At 47.5% G+C, this 19,010-nt stretch overlaps 1 protein-coding gene and 1 non-coding gene across 2 annotated transcripts; both read right to left on the bottom strand.

The window, feature by feature from the left end:
* Positions 1–510: 510 nt before the first annotated feature.
* COPA (coat protein complex I subunit alpha) lies at positions 511–16,863 on the bottom strand. The gene is made up of 11 exons (XM_089667209.1): positions 16,720–16,863; positions 16,539–16,622; positions 16,348–16,457; positions 15,980–16,057; positions 15,555–15,623; positions 14,417–14,553; positions 13,922–14,108; positions 11,739–11,849; positions 9,919–10,080; positions 2,689–2,883; positions 511–772 (listed from the first exon to the last, which is right to left on the bottom strand). The coding sequence occupies exons 1-11, from the start codon at positions 16,790–16,792 to the stop codon at positions 713–715; spliced, it is 1,266 nt and encodes a 421-aa protein (XP_089523335.1). The 5' UTR covers positions 16,793–16,863; the 3' UTR covers positions 511–712.
* LOC149428604 (small nucleolar RNA SNORA84) lies at positions 5,030–5,163 on the bottom strand. Its single transcript, XR_016310709.1, has one exon. It is a non-coding gene; the product is annotated as a small nucleolar RNA SNORA84 (small nucleolar RNA).
* Positions 16,864–19,010: the final 2,147 nt, after the last annotated feature.

Here is a 19,010-nt window from a genome sequence, read left to right as displayed (position 1 = left end):
TTACTTCAAGACTGGTGTCATCTAGTCTTCTTTGGTCGGCTGTGGTGTCTGTGGTCGGTGTTTAGACGGGAAGCGGTATTATAACGGAAGTACCCAAGTGCAATCTGGGGCCGGTTCCGTTACAACTACTAAAAGACTTTGCACTCTTAGTTCTTTGAGTTGGCATCCCCATTGGACTTTTTTTTTTTTTTACACTTGGAGTTCCCAAGCTAAGGGGTTCCCCATTTTTGCAGAAAGAAACATCACCAGAGCCACTGTGCTCTGTAAGAATTCGATGGACCTTCTTGGACCCATGATTCACCGACGAGTGGAATCCAGGACCTCAGTTATACCTGTTCCAAGTTTCTATGGACGGAGTATTTGCTGGTGAAGATTTTACTCCATTTCCTGTGGAGGAACGCTTAAAAATGGAGGAGAGGCTCTACCCCTTCCATACTCCACCCAGAACAAAACAAAACAAAAAAGTAGCGGGAGTCCCACAGCAACAGCATAAAGACAGTAAAAAAGACGAAAGATTTCAATTTTATTTAATTTCACTCGCAATAATGAAACAGAACATGAGAACATCTTCAGCTGTGTCTTCGTATGGTCCTGCTGGGTGGTCATCACCACCAGTGTTAGAAAAGACACGAGAAGCTCCATGCTGAGCCGGAACAAACTACTATATAAGAACAGTTATATTATGAGGGAGGGGAAAGGGGCGGACAGCTTCCTAACGGAACTGGAGGGGGCTGAGCCGCAGACCAATCACATCTTTTCCAATTTCCGTTACCTGAAAATAGACATAAAAAGTAATATAATTATATTATATAATACTGTAAGTGTGTAAATACGCACTATATTGCCAAAAGTATTGTCCCCGCCCTCCAAATCATGTGATTCAGGTGTTCCAATCCCCTCCATGGACACAGGTGTATACAATCATGCCCCTAGGCATGCAGACGGCTTCTACAAACATTGGTGAAAGAATGGGTCGCTCTCAGGAGCTCAGTGACTCCAAGCGTGGTCCCGTGATAGGTGGCCACCTGGGCAATAAGTCCATCCGTGACATTTCCTGGCTACTAAATATTCCACGCTCAACTGTTAGTGGGATTATAACAAAGTGGAAGCAACTGGGAACAACAACCACTCAGCCACCAAGTGGTAGGCCACGTCACATGAGAGGGCGGGGTCAGCGCATGCTGAAGCGCACAGTGCACAGAAGTCGCCGACTGTCTGCAGAGTCAATAGCTAAAGACCTCCAAACTTGGTGTGGCTTCAGATGAGCCCAACAACAGTGCGTAGAGAGCTTCATGGAATGGGTTTCCATGGCCGAGCAGCTGCATCCAAGCCTTCCATCACCAAGTGCAAAGCAAAGCGTCGGATGCCGTGGTGTAAAGCACGCCGCCACTGGACTCTAGAGCAGGGGAGACGTGTTCTCTGGAGTGACCAATCACACTTCTCTGTCTGGCAATCCAATGGACGTGTCTGGGTTTGGCGGTGGCCAGGAGAACAGTACTTTCCTGACTGCATTGTGCCAAGTGTGAAGTTTGGTGGAGGGGGATTATGGTGTGGGGGTGTTTTTCAGGGGCTGGACTTGGCCCCCTAGTACCAGTGAAGGGAACTCTTAAGGCGACATTTTGGACAATTTCATGTTCCCAACTTTGTGGGAGGAGTTTGGGGATGGCCCCTTCCTGTTCCAACATGACTGCCCACCAGTGCACAAAGCAAGGTCCATAAAGACATGGAGGAGCCAGTTTGGGGTGGAGGAACTTGACTGTCCTGCACAGAGTCCTGACCTCAACCCCACAGAACACTTTGGGATGAATTAGAGCGGAGACTGTGAGCCAGGCCTCCTCCCCCGACATCAGTGCCTGACCTGACAAATGTGCTTCTGGAAGAATGGTCCAACCTTCCCATAGACACCCTCCTAAACCTTGTGGACGGCCTTCCCAGAAGAGTTGAAGCTGTTATAGCTGCAAAGGGCGGGGCCAACTCAATATTGAACCCTACGGACTAAGACTGGGGGGCCATTAAAGGTCATGTGCGTGGAAAGGGTGGGGCCAACTCAATATTGAACCCTACGGACTAAGACTGGGGGGCCATTAAAGGTCATGTGCGTGGAAAGGGCGGGGCCAACTCAATATTGAACCCTACGGACTAAGACTGGGGGGCCATTAAAGGTCATGGGCATGGAAAGGCCGGCCGACCAATACTTGGGGAGATATGGTGCATATCGCCATGACTACAGCCTACCTCGAGCCATGTTACAATACGACATTGGCGATGACATGACCTGGCTCTATACACTGCCCGGTGAGCGGGAAGGCCCGGTACATGGATCATTCATAGAGCGTTGAAGAGTTGAAGCTGTTATAGCTGCAAAGGGCGGGGCCAACTCAATATTGAACCCTACGGACTAAGACTGGGGGGCCATTAAAGGTCATGTGTGTGGAAAGGCAGGGGACCCAAATACATTTGGCAATATAGTGTATATAGGTATGCACACCTGTGTGCTCGATCCCGAGCTGCACTGCCTGTGTCCATGGGGGGGGAAGAGGGAGGGCTAGTCACCGTAAATTCTGTCCCAAAGATATAGGTGGCAGTGAGCAACTCCGCCTACCACGTCCATGAGGCAGGAGATCCATCGTCCTTCCAGGGATCATGGTTAGGGAGGTAAAGGCGACACGTCTGACTCCATGCACTTACCGTGGTGACTCTGCAAATCTGTCCTTTGTACTCTGGGCTGTAGCAGGCGCCGCTGAGCGGGCATTTCTCCACCGGCTTCCCCCGGTAGATGGGCTTGTATGAGGCGGCACAGATGTCGAAGGGGTTGTGCATGTCGTAGTTGAGCTGGTACGTGTCCGTGAGGGTCTTCTCACACGCCGCTAGGATCTTACGAGTCTGTGGGAAGGACAATGAAAATGAGAACACGTTCCCTCGGAGGAGAGCTGGATCCCGGCCAGAGATCTCAAATTTAATGAACCTCCAAATGATGATTTGCTGTTAGAAATGTGTATTGTGCCTGAGCAGGACCGTGAAAAATCGACCATGAATGCCTCCAGCAGAGCATTTCCTGGTATGTCGAGGTGCCTAGGCACTCCTGTTCCTCCAGCTTCAAACCTGTATGTCTGCCGTGTGAGATCTCAGGGGCTGCCGGCTCTGACTGCCAAGTTGGGTTCTCCGGCTTCCATGAAAGTAATGGTCCCAGTGGGATATGACTAGTGAGGGACACAGATACCGAGGACTTTCATGAGCACTCCTACCCATGAAAATGCTCCTGATACCTGAAACTGATACTTTGTGGTGCGATTTGCGCCCATACAAAACGTATGGACGCAAAATGCACCGCAAAGAATAGTGTGTGCGATGTGAACAGGAATGCAATTGCTGTCCAAATCGAATGCGGTTTCCTCACTACTCCCGTGGGAACCCGGGCCTGTCACAGGAGCGGTGCGGGAAACCTCCTTGCACCGATCCCATGCTGTCACAGAAGGAAAAGCTGGGGATTTGAAATCTCTATAGCAGGGGTGTCAAACGGGCGGCCCTTCAGCTGTTGTGAGACTACAAGTCCCATCATGCCTCTGCCTTTGGGACTCATGCTTGTAACTGTCAATCCTGCAATGCCTCATGGGACTTGTAGTTTTGAAACAGCTGGAGGGCCACCAGTTTGACACCTGTGCTCTACAGCTTTCTCTCCTGTTAGTGCAGGGATGACAGTATGGGGTAGATGGCTTTTGATTGGTCAGTACTGCCATGGTTCTGACCAATCAAAAGCCATCTAGCCCGTACTGTCATCCCTGCAACGAGAGCAGAGAAAGCCGCTTTACAGGTCTGGGAATTTGAAATCCCAGTGGTTTTCTCTCCTCTCAGTGCAGGGATGACAGTACGGGTTAGATGGCTTTTAATTGGTTAGAACCATGGCAGTATTGACCAATCAAAAGCCATCTAGCCCGTACTGTTATCCCTGCAACAAGGGGAGAGAAAGCTGCTTCACAGGTCAGGGAATATGAAGTTCCCATGGCTTTCTCTCCTCTCAGAACATGGATGGACAGTATGGGCAAAACAGCTTTTGATTGGTTAGTACCATGGCAGTGCTGACCAATCAAAAGCTGTCTTGCCCACACTGTCCATCCATGCACTGAGAGGAGAGAAAGCCGCAGGAAATTCACATTCCCAGACCTGCAAAGCTGCTTTCTCTCCTCTCCTTGCATGGATGACAGTATGGGCTAGATGGCTTTTGATTGGTTAGTACCATGGCAGTGCTGACCAATCAAAAGCTGTCTTGCCCATACTGTTGTCCATGCACTGATTGGTCAGCACTGCCATGGTACTAACCAATCAAAAGCTGTCTTGCCCACACTGTCCATCCATGTACTGAGAGGAGAAAAAGCCGCGGGTATTTCAAATTCCCGGACCTGCAAAGCGGCTTTCTCTCCTCTCCTTGCAGGGATGAGAGTACGGGCTAGATGGCTTTTGATTGGTTAGTACCACGGCAGTGCTGACCAATCAAAAGCTGTCTTGCCCATACAGCCGTCCCTAAGAGGAGAGCAAGCAGCAGGAAATTCAAATGCCCACACCTGCGAAGTGGCTCTCTCTCCTCTCCTTGCAGGGATGACAGTACGGGCTAGATGGCTTTTGATTGGTCAGTACTGCCATGGTTCTGCCCAATCAAAAGCCATCTAGCCCGTACTGTCATCCCTGCACTAAGAGGAGAGAAAGCTGTAGAGATTTCAAATCCCCAGCTTTTCCTTCTGTAACAGCACGGGATTGGTGCAGGGAGGTTTCCCGCACCGCTCCTCTGTGAAAGCAATGACATGCCCGGGTTCAAAGAGGAGCAGTGGGGAAACCACATGCGATTTGGACAGGAATTGCACATGCTATTCTTTGCAGTGCAATTTGCGTCCATGCGTTTTGTATTGCCGCAAATCGCACAACAAAGTATCAATACTCTGTATCGGCGAGTACTTGACCAAACTCCTTTTTCCCGATCAAAAAAAGGGGTATCTGTGCATCCCTGGCCATAACCAGCACTCCCTCCTGTGCCGAAATGTGTCACTGTGACCGGGCTATGGAGACAACACAGCAATGCCAGGCCCCATGCTGAATATCACAGCATTCACATCTGCCCTTTACCACATGCTGGAACAATGTAACATCACACAGGGCCAGTAACCACAGGGCACTTTTTGTGTTGACCATCTGAAGTGTGTGTGTGTGTATATATATATATTTTTATATATATTTTTATATATATATATATATATATATATATATATATATACACACACACCGTAAATATATTTTTTTCCTTTAATTTAATAAGCGCTGCACTACCAAATTACGTGTACATCGGCACTTACCACTTTCTTATTTATATATATCTATATATTTTTTTTAATATCTATATACACACACATATATACAGTCATGGCCGAAATTGTTGGCACCCTTGATATTTTTCCTGAAAATCAAGTATTTCACACAAAAAAGGTATTGCATTAACACATGTTTTGCTATACACATGTTTATTCCCTTTGTATGTATTGGAACAAATATAAAACAGAGGCAGAAAAGCAAATATGACATAATGTCACACAAAACCCCAAAAATGGGCTGGACAAAAGTATTGGCACCCTTAACTTAATATTTGGTTGCACACCCTTTGGAAAACATAACTGAAATCAGTCGCTTCCTATAACCATCAATAAGCTTCTGACACCTCTCACCCGGAATTTTGGACCACTCTTCCTTTGCAAACAGCTCCAGGTCTCTCTTATTGGAAGGACACCTTTTCCCAACAGCAATTTTAAGATCTCTCCACAGGTGTTCAATGGGATTTAGATCTGGGCTCATTGCTGGCCACTTCAGAACTCTCCAGCGCTTCTTTGCCATCCATTTCTGAGTGCTTTTTGACGTATGTTTGGGGTCATTGTCCTGCTGGAAGACCCAGGATCTTGGACGCAAACCCAGCTTTCTGACACTGGGCCCTACAGTGCGACCCAAAATCCTTTGGTAATCCTCAGATTTCATGATGCCTTGCACACAGTCAAGGCACCCAGTGCCAGAGGCAGCAAAACAACCCCAAAACATCATTGAACCTCCACCATATTTTACCGTAGGTACTGTGTTTTGTTCTTTGTAGGCCTCATTCCGTTTTCGGTAAACAGTAGAATGATGTGCTTTACCGAAAAGCTCTATCTTGGTCTCATCTGTCCACAAGACGTTTTCCCAGAAGGCTTTTGGCTTACTCAAGTACATTTTGGCAAACTGTAGTCTTGCTTTTTTATGTCTCTGTGTCAGCAGTGGGGTCCTCCTGGGTCTCCTGCCATAGCGTTTCATTTCATTTAAATGTCGACGGATAGTTCGCGCTGACACTGATGCTCCCTGAGCCTGCAGGACAGCTTGAATGTCTTTGGAACATGTTTGGGGCTGCTTATCCACCATCCGGACTATTCTGCGTTGCAATCTTTCATCAATTTTCCTCATCCGTCCACGACCAGGGAGATTAGCTACAGTGCCATGGGTTGCAAACTTCTTGATAATGTTGCGCACTGTGGACAAAGGCAAATCTAGTTCTCTGGAGATGGACTTGTAACCTTGAGATTGTTGATATTTTGCCACAATTTTGGTTCTCAGGTCCTCAGACAGTTCTCGTCTCCTCTTTCTGTTGTCCATGCTTAGTGTGGCACAGACAGACACACAATGCAAAGGTTAAGTGAACGTCTCTCCTTTTTATCTGCTTTCAGGTGTGATTTCTATATTGCCCACACCTGTTACTTGCCCCAGGTGAGTTTACAGGAGCATCACATGCTTGTAACATTCTTATTTATCCGCAGTTGTGAAAGGGTGCCAATACTTTTGTCCAGCCCATTTTTGGAGGTTTGTGTGACATTATGTCGAATTTGCTTTCTTTCCTCCCTTTTTTTGTTTTGTCCCAATACACACAAAGGGAATAAACATGTGTATAGCAAAACATGTGTTAATGCAATACGTTTCGTGAGAAATACATGATTTCCTGGAGAAATATCAAGGGTGCCAACAATTTCGGCCATGACTGTATATATATATATATTTTTTTTTTTTACATTTAATATCTATATATACATATTTAATATATTTTTTTTATTTAAGATATATATATAATTTCTTTTATTTAATATCTATATGTATTAATAAAAAAATATTTTATATATATATATATATATATACAGTCATGGCCGAAATTGTTGGCACCCTTGATATTTCTCCAGGAAATCATGTATTTCTCACGAAACGTATTGCATTAACACATGTTTTGCTATACACATGTTTATTCCCTTTGTGTGTATTGGGACAAAACAAAAAAAGGGAGGAAAGAAAGCAAATTCGACATAATGTCACACAAACCTCCAAAAATGGGCTGGACAAAAGTATTGGCACCCTTTCACAACTGCGGATAAATAAGAATGTTACAAGCATGTGATGCTCCTGTAAACTCACCTGGGGCAAGTAACAGGTGTGGGCAATATAGAAATCACACCTGAAAGCAGATAAAAAGGAGAGACGTTCACTTAACCTTTGCATTGTGTGTCTGTCTGTGCCACACTAAGCATGGACAACAGAAAGAGGAGACGAGAACTGTCTGAGGACCTGAGAACCAAAATTGTGGCAAAATATCAACAATCTCAAGGTTACAAGTCCATCTCCAGAGAACTAGATTTGCCTTTGTCCACAGTGCGCAACATTATCAAGAAGTTTGCAACCCATGGCACTGTAGCTAATCTCCCTGGTCGTGGACGGATGAGGAAAATTGATGAAAGATTGCAACGCAGAATAGTCCGGATGGTGGATAAGCAGCCCCAAACATGTTCCAAAGACATTCAAGCTGTCCTGCAGGCTCAGGGAGCATCAGTGTCAGCGCGAACTATCCGTCGACATTTAAATGAAATGAAACGCTATGGCAGGAGACCCAGGAGGACCCCACTGCTGACACAGAGACATAAAAAAGCAAGACTACAGTTTGCCAAAATGTACTTGAGTAAGCCAAAAGCCTTCTGGGAAAACGTCTTGTGGACAGATGAGACCAAGATAGAGCTTTTCGGTAAAGCACATCATTCTACTGTTTACCGAAAACGGAATGAGGCCTACAAAGAACAAAACACAGTACCTACGGTAAAATATGGTGGAGGTTCAATGATGTTTTGGGGTTGTTTTGCTGCCTCTGGCACTGGGTGCCTTGACTGTGTGCAAGGCATCATGAAATCTGAGGATTACCAAAGGATTTTGGGTCGCACTGTAGGGCCCAGTGTCAGAAAGCTGGGTTTGCGTCCAAGATCCTGGGTCTTCCAGCAGGACAATGACCCCAAACATACGTCAAAAAGCACTCAGAAATGGATGGCAAAGAAGCGCTGGAGAGTTCTGAAGTGGCCAGCAATGAGCCCAGATCTAAATCCCATTGAACACCTGTGGAGAGATCTTAAAATTGCTGTTGGGAAAAGGTGTCCTTCCAATAAGAGAGACCTGGAGCTGTTTGCAAAGGAAGAGTGGTCCAAAATTCCGGGTGAGAGGTGTCAGAAGCTTATTGATGGTTATAGGAAGCGACTGATTTCAGTTATGTTTTCCAAAGGGTGTGCAACCAAATATTAAGTTAAGGGTGCCAATACTTTTGTCCAGCCCATTTTTGGGGTTTTGTGTGACATTATGTCATATTTGCTTTTCTGCCTCTGTTTTATATTTGTTCCAATACATACAAAGGGAATAAACATGTGTATAGCAAAACATGTGTTAATGCAATACCTTTTTTGTGTGAAATACTTGATTTTCAGGAAAAATATCAAGGGTGCCAACAATTTCGGCCATGACTGTATATATATATATATGTAAATAAAAAGAAAAAAATTATAAATACATATATTATATAATAATATAATATAGATAGATATACATAAGAAAGTGGTAAGTGCCGATGTACACATAATTGGGTAGTGCAGCACTTATTAAATTTAAAGGAAAAAAAAAAAAATTATATTATATATATGTGTGTGTGTGTGTGCGTGCTGCACTACCCAATTATGTGTACATCAGCACTTACCGCTTTCTTAGCCCCCCCCCCCCCCCCGCAAAGGCACAGCCGGCTCACCTAACGCAGCTTCCTGTGACAACGGGGGATGATGCTGCACTGCTCCTGGATTTGGAGCACATTTGCCTCTCATCCAGGCTGTCCCTGCTTGCGCTACAGTGGGAGGATCGGAAGTTTCCGGTGGTGGCTCTTGCCATCATAACTGCTGACTCACAAGCCTGTAGCCTGCCAATCAGCATCTGGTAATACCTAGTCCCACCCACTGCTTTCTGTATTCACAGCACCTCCTCTGTTGCCAAAACCCTCCCACAGTGAGCCGCAGTGTCTGGTGGGGGGAACGTGTGAGACACAAATAAAGGAGGACTTAACTCAGGGCAGGTTGAGGAAGTTTTGTTTTTACATTATGAGGCACAGAAACCCCGTTGGGCACTCGTTCAGACTGATACAGGTGCCTTTATCCACACTTTAACTTCTTCACGCCGGCCGCACGCAAATGTGCGGCCTCTCGGCGTCTGGGCCTTGACACCGAGCTGCCGCACGTTTGCGCGCAATTAACAAAAACATATGTGCTGAGAGCATGCGCCCTGCATGCTCCCAGCACACGTCCAGCACTCACAAAAAGGTACCGATCTCCTCTTTCGATCGGGACCCTTCCCGATCATGTGACCGCCGTGACAGCGAATCAGGGCGGTCACATGACCTTAAAACCATGCCCCGCCCTCCAGGCTTCTGAAACCCTTAAAGGGCCGGGAGGTGCCGCCGCCAAGAGGTTAAATAGTGTGCAAAATCATGCATTGCCTTTGTTTAGGTTTTCATGGAGTTTCTCCTATTTGAGACGATCATCTGGAAAAAGTTCCAGCTACTCCTAATGGTCTCACCTGCTGTGACACTTCAGGCTTGGGTCCCAGTTCCAGCAGCCGCCTGGCGAACACCGCGGCCGTTTTGAAGTTCTTGAGTTTGAAGAAGAGGTTGACAGCCGTTCTGAGCACCAGGATCATGTGGACGGGCTGCAGGTTGGAGTGTGTGAAGTAGGCTGCCATCTGCAATGAGGAACACACAAGGTCACAGCAACAGCAACGGCTCCCTCTGGCAGCAGCTATTAACCTCTCGCCCTCCTGAGGATTCCCCCCCCCCTCACCCTCCTGAGGATTCCCCCCCCCTCGCCCTCCTGAGGATTTCCCCCCCCCCTCTCCCTCCTGAGGATTTCCCCCCCCCCTTTCCCTCCTGAGGATCCCCCCTTGCTCTCTTGAGGATCCCCCCCCTCGCTCTCTTGAGGATCCCCCCCCCTCGCTCTCCTGAGGATCCCCCCCCCTCGCTCTCCTGAGGATTCCCCCCCCCCTTCTCACCCTCCTGAGGATTCCCCCCCCTTCTCACCCTCCTGAGGATTCCCCCCCCTTCTCACCCTACTGAGGATTCCCCACCCCTTCCTGACCAGGCCATTTATTGCGTTACGGCGCTGCGATACTTTAACTGACAATTGCGCGGTCATGCACCCAAATTAAATTTACGTCTTTTTTTCCACTGATTAAGCTTTATTTCTGTGGTATTTGATCACCGGTGCAGTTTTTATTTTTTGCGCAATAAAAAAAAAAAAAAAAAAACAGACTGACAATTTTGAGAAAAAAATTTTTTTTTGACTTTTTGCTATTAAACATGTCCAGTAAAAATTTTTTAAAATCAAATTTCGTCATAAATTTACACCAAAATGTATTCCGCTCCGTGTCTGCTAAAAAAAAAAAAAAAAATCCCAATACGTGTAAATTAATTGGTTTACGTGAAAGGGGGGGGGGGGGGGGGTGATACTCTGTAATCAGTGCCTGAGCTGATGGGGAGATGGGGAGGATTGTTAGTAAACAAAACAGTTCTTGGAAATCACCAGGCGCCGGCGAGTAATTGCGGGAATAAAAAGCACTGACACCGTACTAATGGCACTGGGCAGGAAGAGGTTAACATCTGGGGTGATCAAACTGTGTGCTGGGAGTGTTTTACTAGGGGGCGGGATGTGTGTGATACACTAATCAGTGCCCGAGCTGAGGAGGAGAAGGACTGTTCGTAAACAAAACAGTCCTCGGAAATCGTCAGGCGCCTGCAAGTAATTACCGGCTAATAAAAAGCACTGACTGTATAATGGCACTGGGCAGGAAGGGGTTAACATCTGGGGCAATCAAAGGGTAAACTGCTTGCTGTTTCACAGTATGCTGCGTGAGTGCTTTCCACTAGAAGCACACTGCTTTGTATGGCTGTGCTATGCACAGCCATACAAAGCAGTGTGCAGGAGCTGACGGGAGAGATCTGTGTTGATTATACACAGATCTCTCCCCCGTCGGAAATACTCAGCGATCACTGGGTGCCGGCAAGTATTCGCTGGCCAGGACCCAGTGATTGACAGCCGAGGTCAAAACAAACTTCCTGAGAGCTTAGGTCGTCAAGAACCCATTTCCCCCGGGGCCGTGTCACAGGAGAATGCTGCAGGGAACGGAGCTGATGTCATCAAGCGGTGCCATTCTGTGCAGTGCTCTGGACCAGCCCACCTCAGGAGGAATATGAACTACAGTATGTCATCACATGGCCGGACCAATGTTGTTGTTGGGGATTGGTCGGGGGTGTTGTTCCCAGGCTGAAGCCGGCCTTTAACCCATCAATGAAATATGCAGAGTTCTCATTTGTGCTTTTTCTTCTCTGCCCCCCTCCAGCTCACCTCACAGATCCTCTTCTGCTGCTCCAGAGTGTCTTTTGGAAGTTTCTTTCGCTCGATTTCCATGGAGAGACCCACGATGTATTCTCTGCATATGGTGATCAGCTGCTGAGCCTGAAAAAAAAAAAAAAAAAAAAAAGGGGGGGAAGGTAAGTAATAATTCCAAGATGATAATTTGGAATCTGCTTGCGCTCCTATGTAAAATACAATTGATAAACGTGTGAAGCTGCTAACATCTGATCCAATACCCCAAGATCAAAACAATGCAGAAAAAATACAAATGATGTAGCGCTAAAACACCCAGTTAAAGCGTCAGTGCCTTAGGACATGCAGCATGATGTTAAAATCCTATATGAACATAATACATATATGTGCGTGATGATACTGACAAAATGGAAAACAGATGTGCAACCCCTACACACAGTGCACATATATAAATATAAAGTCCAGTGATCCTGTATCAATATTTGCACTCAAACAGAGTCCTTGGACTGTATGTGGGCCCGCACACCACCACGTGCAATCCGAAATCAGCTGAAGTGGCCTCTCACCTCCTCCCTGCGACCCTGCAGGGCCACAGAGCTTTATCAGATCCCCACTGAGTCAAGGTATGCTTCCTCTTGAGTGGATGGTTAGTATATCCCCAGTATACAGCTTCCACCTCTCCTGTGGTATCCTCCGAGGTGAGCTGGGCAGGATGGACCCCGTCGACCCAGGACTCAGGAGAGTCCTGAGGAAGTCACGGGGTCACGTGACGCAACGCGTCGACGGCAATACGTGGTGACGCACTTCCGGCGTGGCGCCATCTTGGTACACCCTCAGCCACACGCATACACCCATGCTATGGGAAACAGCTTGTATGTCATCTGGCAAATGTGAGTGTATTATACATTTATTTTCCGGCATTTATTAAACGGTTTTACACTATGGAGGATGTCTTTTGCTTCCTTTATCCCATGGGGGCTTGAGCTGGGGTCCATCCTGCCCAGCTCACCTCGGAGGATACCACAGGAGAGGTGGAAGCTGTATACTGGGGATATACTAACCATCCACTCAAGAGGAAGCATACCTTGACTCAGTGGGGATCTGATAAAGCTCTGTGGCCCTGCAGGGTCGCAGGGAGGAGGTGAGAGGCCACTTCAGCTGATTTCGGATTGCACGTGGTGGTGTGCGGGCCCACATACAGTCCAAGGACTCTGTTTGAGTGCAAATATTGATACAGGATCACTGGACTTTATATTTATATATGTGCACTGTGTGTAGGGGTTGCACATCTGTTTTCCATTTTGTCAGTATCATCACGCACATATATGTATTATGTTCATATAGGATTTTAACATCATGCTGCATGTCCTAAGGCACTGACGCTTTAACTGGGTGTTTTAGCGCTACATCATTTGTATTTTTTTTAAGTAATAATTCCCTTTAAGCGGGCTTCAGAAACCCATTCCAGAGACACCAAATCCATGAGGATGGGGGGCGGTAAGTAATAATGTAATAATTCCCCTTAAGCGGGCTTCAGAAACCCATTCTAGAGACGCCAAACCCATGGGGGGGGGCGGCAAGTAATAATTCCCCTTAAGCTGGCTTCAGAAGCCCATTCTAGAGACGCCAAGCCCATGAGGATGGAGGGCAGTAAGCAATAATTCCCCTTAAGCGGGCTTCAGAAACCCATTCTAGAGACGCCAAGCCAATGAAGGGGGGGGGAGGGGCGGTAAGCAATAATTCCCTTCAAGTGGGCTTGAGAAACTCAATCTTGAGATGCCAAGCCCATGAGGATGGGGGGCGGTAAGCAATAATTCCCTTTAAGTGGGCTTCAGAAACCCATTTTGGAGACGCCAAGTCCATGGGGGGGGGGGGTAAGTACTAATTCCCCTAAAGCGGGCTTCAGAAACCCATTCTAGAGACGCCAAGCAATAATTCCCTTTAATAGGTTTAGAAACCCATTCTAGAGATGCCAAGCCCATGGGGGGGGGAGTGGTAAGCAATAATTCCCCTTAAGCGGGCTTCAGAAACCCATTCTAGAGACGCCAAGCCCATGGGGGGGGGGCAGTAAGCAACAATTCCCCTTAATAGGGCTTCAGAAACCCACTCTATAGACGCCAAGCCCATTGGGGGGGGGCAGTAAGTGATAATTCCCCTTGAGTGGCCTTCAGAAGCCCATTCTAGAGATGCCAAGCCCCCACCTCGGAGATCTCCTGCTTGTTGTCCACCACCAGAAGGGGAACGCTGAGCAGAATCAGGCGGAACTTCTCCACCGCCTCTTCGAACTTGCCGGACGTGGTGAGCTGGTAGCACAGCTGCAGCCGCTGGATGAGATCGCTGAGCTTCAGACCAACCGCAGGAAGTCCGTTCTTCAATCCCGCGTCCTTCCTACAAACACCGGGAACATGGGATTAGTATCTGACCAGTCAGCTGACTTCGCGGTGACCTCAAGTAGGCTGCTATCGGTGACCATTCCTCCTGCTGACCCTCTGATCTGACCCAGAACAAAGCCTGCACACCAAGAATTCTATCATCTCTGTGACTTCACTTGCTGCATGCTTGCGGATCATAAAAGAGCAAAACCCATCTGGAATTATTCTGACATTTTCAGACGATGGTCAGCGATGTTGCCGATTTATGTTCCCGAGCGCAGGAAACACACACTACACCTCAGGATGCGTCCGGGGAGCTCTTACCAGTTGCGCTGTGGGTAGCCGTACATGGCGGGAAGTCCCGGCAGAGCCTGGAAGGTGCTGCGTCCTCGGGAGAAGGTATGGAGGAAATGTTGCTTGTATGCGCCGAAGTTCACCACTCCCACCTGGTCATGGAGGAGCTGAGAGGACAGGAATCACAGTTAGTCTCAAGTTACAAAAATCCTGTAAAGTTTCATTTAGATACGCAGCTGATATATGCAAATGGGGGCGTTTGGGAGCGCTCTTCTTCATAACCGCCTCCCACCAGTCCGCCAGCATGCAATAGAAGGCCCCTCCCACATGCTCCTCCCTGGCTAGTTATCGGCTAAAAAAAGAGGTTTTGTGCCACAGTAATAGAAGGCCCCTCCCACATGCGCCTTAGTTATCAGCTAACTGCATGAGCCATTGTAATAGAAGGCCCCTCCCACATGCGCCTTAGTTACCAGCTAACTGCATGAGCATTGTAATAGAAGGCCCATCGCACGGGCTCCTTAGTTACCAGCTGTAATAGAAGGCCCCTCCCACGTGCTCCTTAGTTACCAGCTAACTGCATGAGCCATTGTAATCGAAGGCCCCTCCCACATGCTCCTTAGTTACCAGCTGTAATAGAAGGCCCCTCCCACGTGCTCCTTAGTTACCAGCTAACTGCATGAGCCACTGCAATAGAAGGCCCCAACAAACGTGCTCCTTTGTTACCAGCTAACTGCATGAGCCATTGTAATAGAAGGCCCCTCGCATGTGCTCCTTAGTTACCAGCTAACTGCATGAGCCACTGCAATAGAAGGCCCCAACAAACGTGCTCCTTTGTTACCAGCTAACTGCATGAGCCATTGTAATAGAAGGCCCCTCGCATGTGCTCCTTAGTTACCAGCTGTAATAGAAGGCCCCTTCCACGTGCTCCTTAGTTACCAGCTGTAATAGAAGGCCCCTCGCATGTGCTCCTTAGTTACCAGCTGTAATAGAAGGCCACTCCCACGTGCTCCTTAGTTACCAGCTGTAATAGAAGGCCCCTCACACATGCTCCTTAGTTACCAGCTAACTGCATGAGCCATTGCAATAGAAGGCCCCTCCCACATGCCTCTTCCTGGCTTGTTACCAACTGACCTTTTGCTATTTTCCCCATTCAGAGCTCTGAACTCACCCGCATTGCCGTTTCAAATGACCCGGCCAAGATGTGATCCACAGAAAGCTGGGAGTTGTTGCACCACATCTGCAATAGACAGAAATAACGGTCAACATCTAGCAAACTACCATTATATAAGACAGGACATCGTCTTTCCCCATCTGATCGTTTTATTTGGTCACACGGCAATCTTCACAGTCACACCACATATTCATTCATTTCTTTCACAGCAAAAAGGAATAATTCAAACCAGTTTTCCATGTAATATTCAAGAATAAAAGTCTTCCTGAATTTCAGTGGTCTGGTGAGCCTTTCTGGTCTGGTGAGCCTTTCTGGTCTGGTGAGCCTTTCTGGTCTGGTGAGCCTTTCTGGTCTGGTGAGCCTTTCTGGTCTGGTGAGCCTTTCTGGTCCGGTTCTGTATGTGAACGCCTCTAATGTCTTACCTGTGCCGGGCTGCTGCCTTTGGTGGGTGGCACAAAGAAGCCATCTTCTCCCATTCCGGATGGGCCAGAGGGAACATCCTGAATAAAAAAAGTAAGAAAGACTGAAGGCTCGGTGGTATAAAAAAGAAAAAAAAAAAAAAAGAAGGAAGATGTCCGTCCACCTTGCTTCCCTATCAGGAAAAAAACAAGTTTGGAAGCAGATGGCAAATTCCTCACTATACAAGCAGGAACAAGTCTACACAACCGGGAAGACGGACATTCTGTCTTTCCAGAAAGAAAAACAGAATGAGGTCCATAAAAAAAAAATAGCAAATCTCTTAAAGCTATGACACCCCAAAAAAAGCACCTCTGATTTTAAGGATTCTCACCAGTTCAGGGGGAAGTTCCAGATCTTCTTCCACGTCCCATCCACCTCCTTCTTCCTGTCCTTTTCCAGGAGCCTCATCTCCAAATGTCTCTCCTGCATCCACAAAGCCATCTAGAATTAGAAGAAAAGCATTCAAGGACACATTCTTCCTGACCATCCATCAGAAGACCAACAATCAGACATCTGCTTTACCTTCATCCAGCTGAAGCTCAGCATCCTCTCCCCAACCTTCTCCTCCAACAGTGTCCACATCGATGTCCGCTGCCATACCTTTGGCTATAAGAGACAAAAAGGAGATAGGAGGTGATTTGACGAGAGGACCTTCTCTGGCCTTGTTCTTCAGAACCCTTGATATCTCTGCAGAAACCCTTACCTTTACTTGCGATGGTTCCTTCAAAGAAGCCCTTGGACACAGTCAACAGAGGCCAGTTGGTGTCTAGCGGCATAACCGGAGGAGGTGGCAGCAGCAGTTTGGCATTTGGGTCTACCTCTGGAATCTACAAAGATGTGAGGACAGGCTGATCAGGCTCTACACACACACAAAGAACGGATTTTGATCTCAGCTAGGTGGCCGGCTTAGCTGGATTAGTCACCTTGCTTTGAATGACACCTCCAATTGTTTGTTTTTGATGCCGGCGGACATTGTGGTTTTAGTGGTCTGTTAAATCAGATGACCAATCGTGCCAGTGTAAGGTGGGCAGGAGAAAAGTAGACTGTACCAAGGAGCCTCCCTACATTAAACCTGAAGGAAAAGCAATACAGGGCTGCCATTGCGGACTTCTATGAATACAGTTCTCAGGCTTCGATACCTTACCGACCCGGAAAAGGCATGTGGATTAGAAACACAGAAGGCGTTGAAGCCTGAGGATTGGCGGGCCAGTCAAATGCCACTGAAGCAATGGCAACCTCCATAATGTCTCAACACAATTCTCCTTTACAGTAGATGTAATCCCAATCAGGAAAATATCAGAAGCATGTGAATGGCACTTCAAACATCATGTTTCATCTTTTTATTCTGCAGTAAATAGTTCCTGGTGATCCTGCCACAAAGGTCCTTGTTCAGGCCCTTGCTGGTGACAATACCCTATCCCTGTCTCCCAATGGTCTCCTGCGTTGTCACCCTGTCAGTGACTACAAGAGGCCGTTTCGACACACAATGCCCACTGGTGACACCATTAGGAAGCCCACCTCGAGAAACGCTATGTAGCCACTTGTTAAAGGATATGTTCACCTTTTGGAGCATGTTATATGTTCCACCCGTATTTAACCACTTCCAGTCCGGACGCTTTCACCCCCTTCCAGTCCGGACGCTTTCACCCCCTTCCAGTCCGGACGCTTTCACCCCCTTCCAGTCCGGACGCTTTCACCCCCTTCCTGTCCGGACGCTTTCACCCCCTTCCAGTCCGGACGCTTTCACCCCCTTCCAGTCCGGACGCTTTCACCCCCTTCCAGTCCGGACGCTTTCACCCCCTTCCAGTCCGGACGCTTTCACCCCCTTCCAGTCCGGACGCTTTCCCCCCCTTCCACTCCGGACGCTTTCACCCCCCTTCCAGTCCGGACGCTTTCCCCCCCTTCCAGTCCGGACGCTTTCCCCCCCTTCCAGTCCGGACGCTTTCCCCCCCTTCCAGTCCGGACGCTTTCCCCCCCTTCCAGTCCGGACGCTTTCCCCCCCTTCCAGTCCGGACGCTTTCCCCCCCTTCCAGTCCGGACGCTTTCCCCCCCTTCCAGTCCGGACGCTTTCCCTCCTTTCCTGTCCGGACACTTTCACCCCCTTCCTGTCCGGACACTTTCACCCCCTTCCAGTCCGGACACTTTCACCCCCTTCCAGTCCGGACACTTTCCCCCCCTTCCAGTCCGGACGCTTTCCCCCCCTTCCAGTCCGGACGCTTTCACCCCCCTTCCAGTCCGGACGCTTTCCCCCCCTTCCAGTCCGGACACTTCCCCCCCCCCCCCCTTCCAGTCCGGACGCTTTCCCTCCTTTCCTGTCCGGACACTTTCCCCCCCCTTCCAGTCCGGACACTTTCACCCCCTTCCAGTCCAGGCCAATTTTCAGCTTTCAGCGCTATCACACTTTGAATGACAATTGTGCGGTCATGCAACACTGTACCTGTATGAATTTTTTAGCATTTTTTTGAGACAGATAAAAAAAACTTTATTTTGGTGGTATTTATTCACCACTGGGATTTTTATTTTGTTTGCTATATAAATGAAAAAATCTAAAAAAAAAGTGTTTCTTATACAATTTTGCAAATAAATAATCTTTCTTCATACATCTTGGCCAAAATGTATTGTTATTTTTTTAGGAAAAAAAAATAACCCAAATTAGTTTATAACCAAAAGTTATAATTTTTCAAATTTATTTTACATTTTTTTTTTTTTATAATATTTGTTTTTTTTTTTTTTTACATACTGTCACCCTAGCAGTACATTGACACTGTACTACTTATGGGGGGTTATGAAGATTTTATTTTTTTTTACATTGATTGCTTTTATACCCCTAAAGGCTGTAAAAGCAATCATTTCTCCTTCTCTCTGGCTGCATTCCTGCAGCCATTGAGAAATACTGAGTGAGCTGTGATTGGTCACAGCTTGTCACATGGTACAAGGCTGTTGTGAATAGCCCTGTAGCATGTGATCTCTGTGATCATTCACAGATTTCACACG

Source organism: Staurois parvus, unplaced genomic scaffold, assembly GCF_062004578.1.
Source record: "Staurois parvus isolate SC_StPar_1 unplaced genomic scaffold, SC_StPar_1.0 ptg003098l, whole genome shotgun sequence".
Lineage (NCBI taxonomy): Eukaryota > Metazoa > Chordata > Amphibia > Anura > Ranidae > Staurois > Staurois parvus.
The sequence above is the reverse complement of the archived record's forward strand: the minus strand, read 5'-3'. Positions and strand labels throughout refer to the sequence as shown.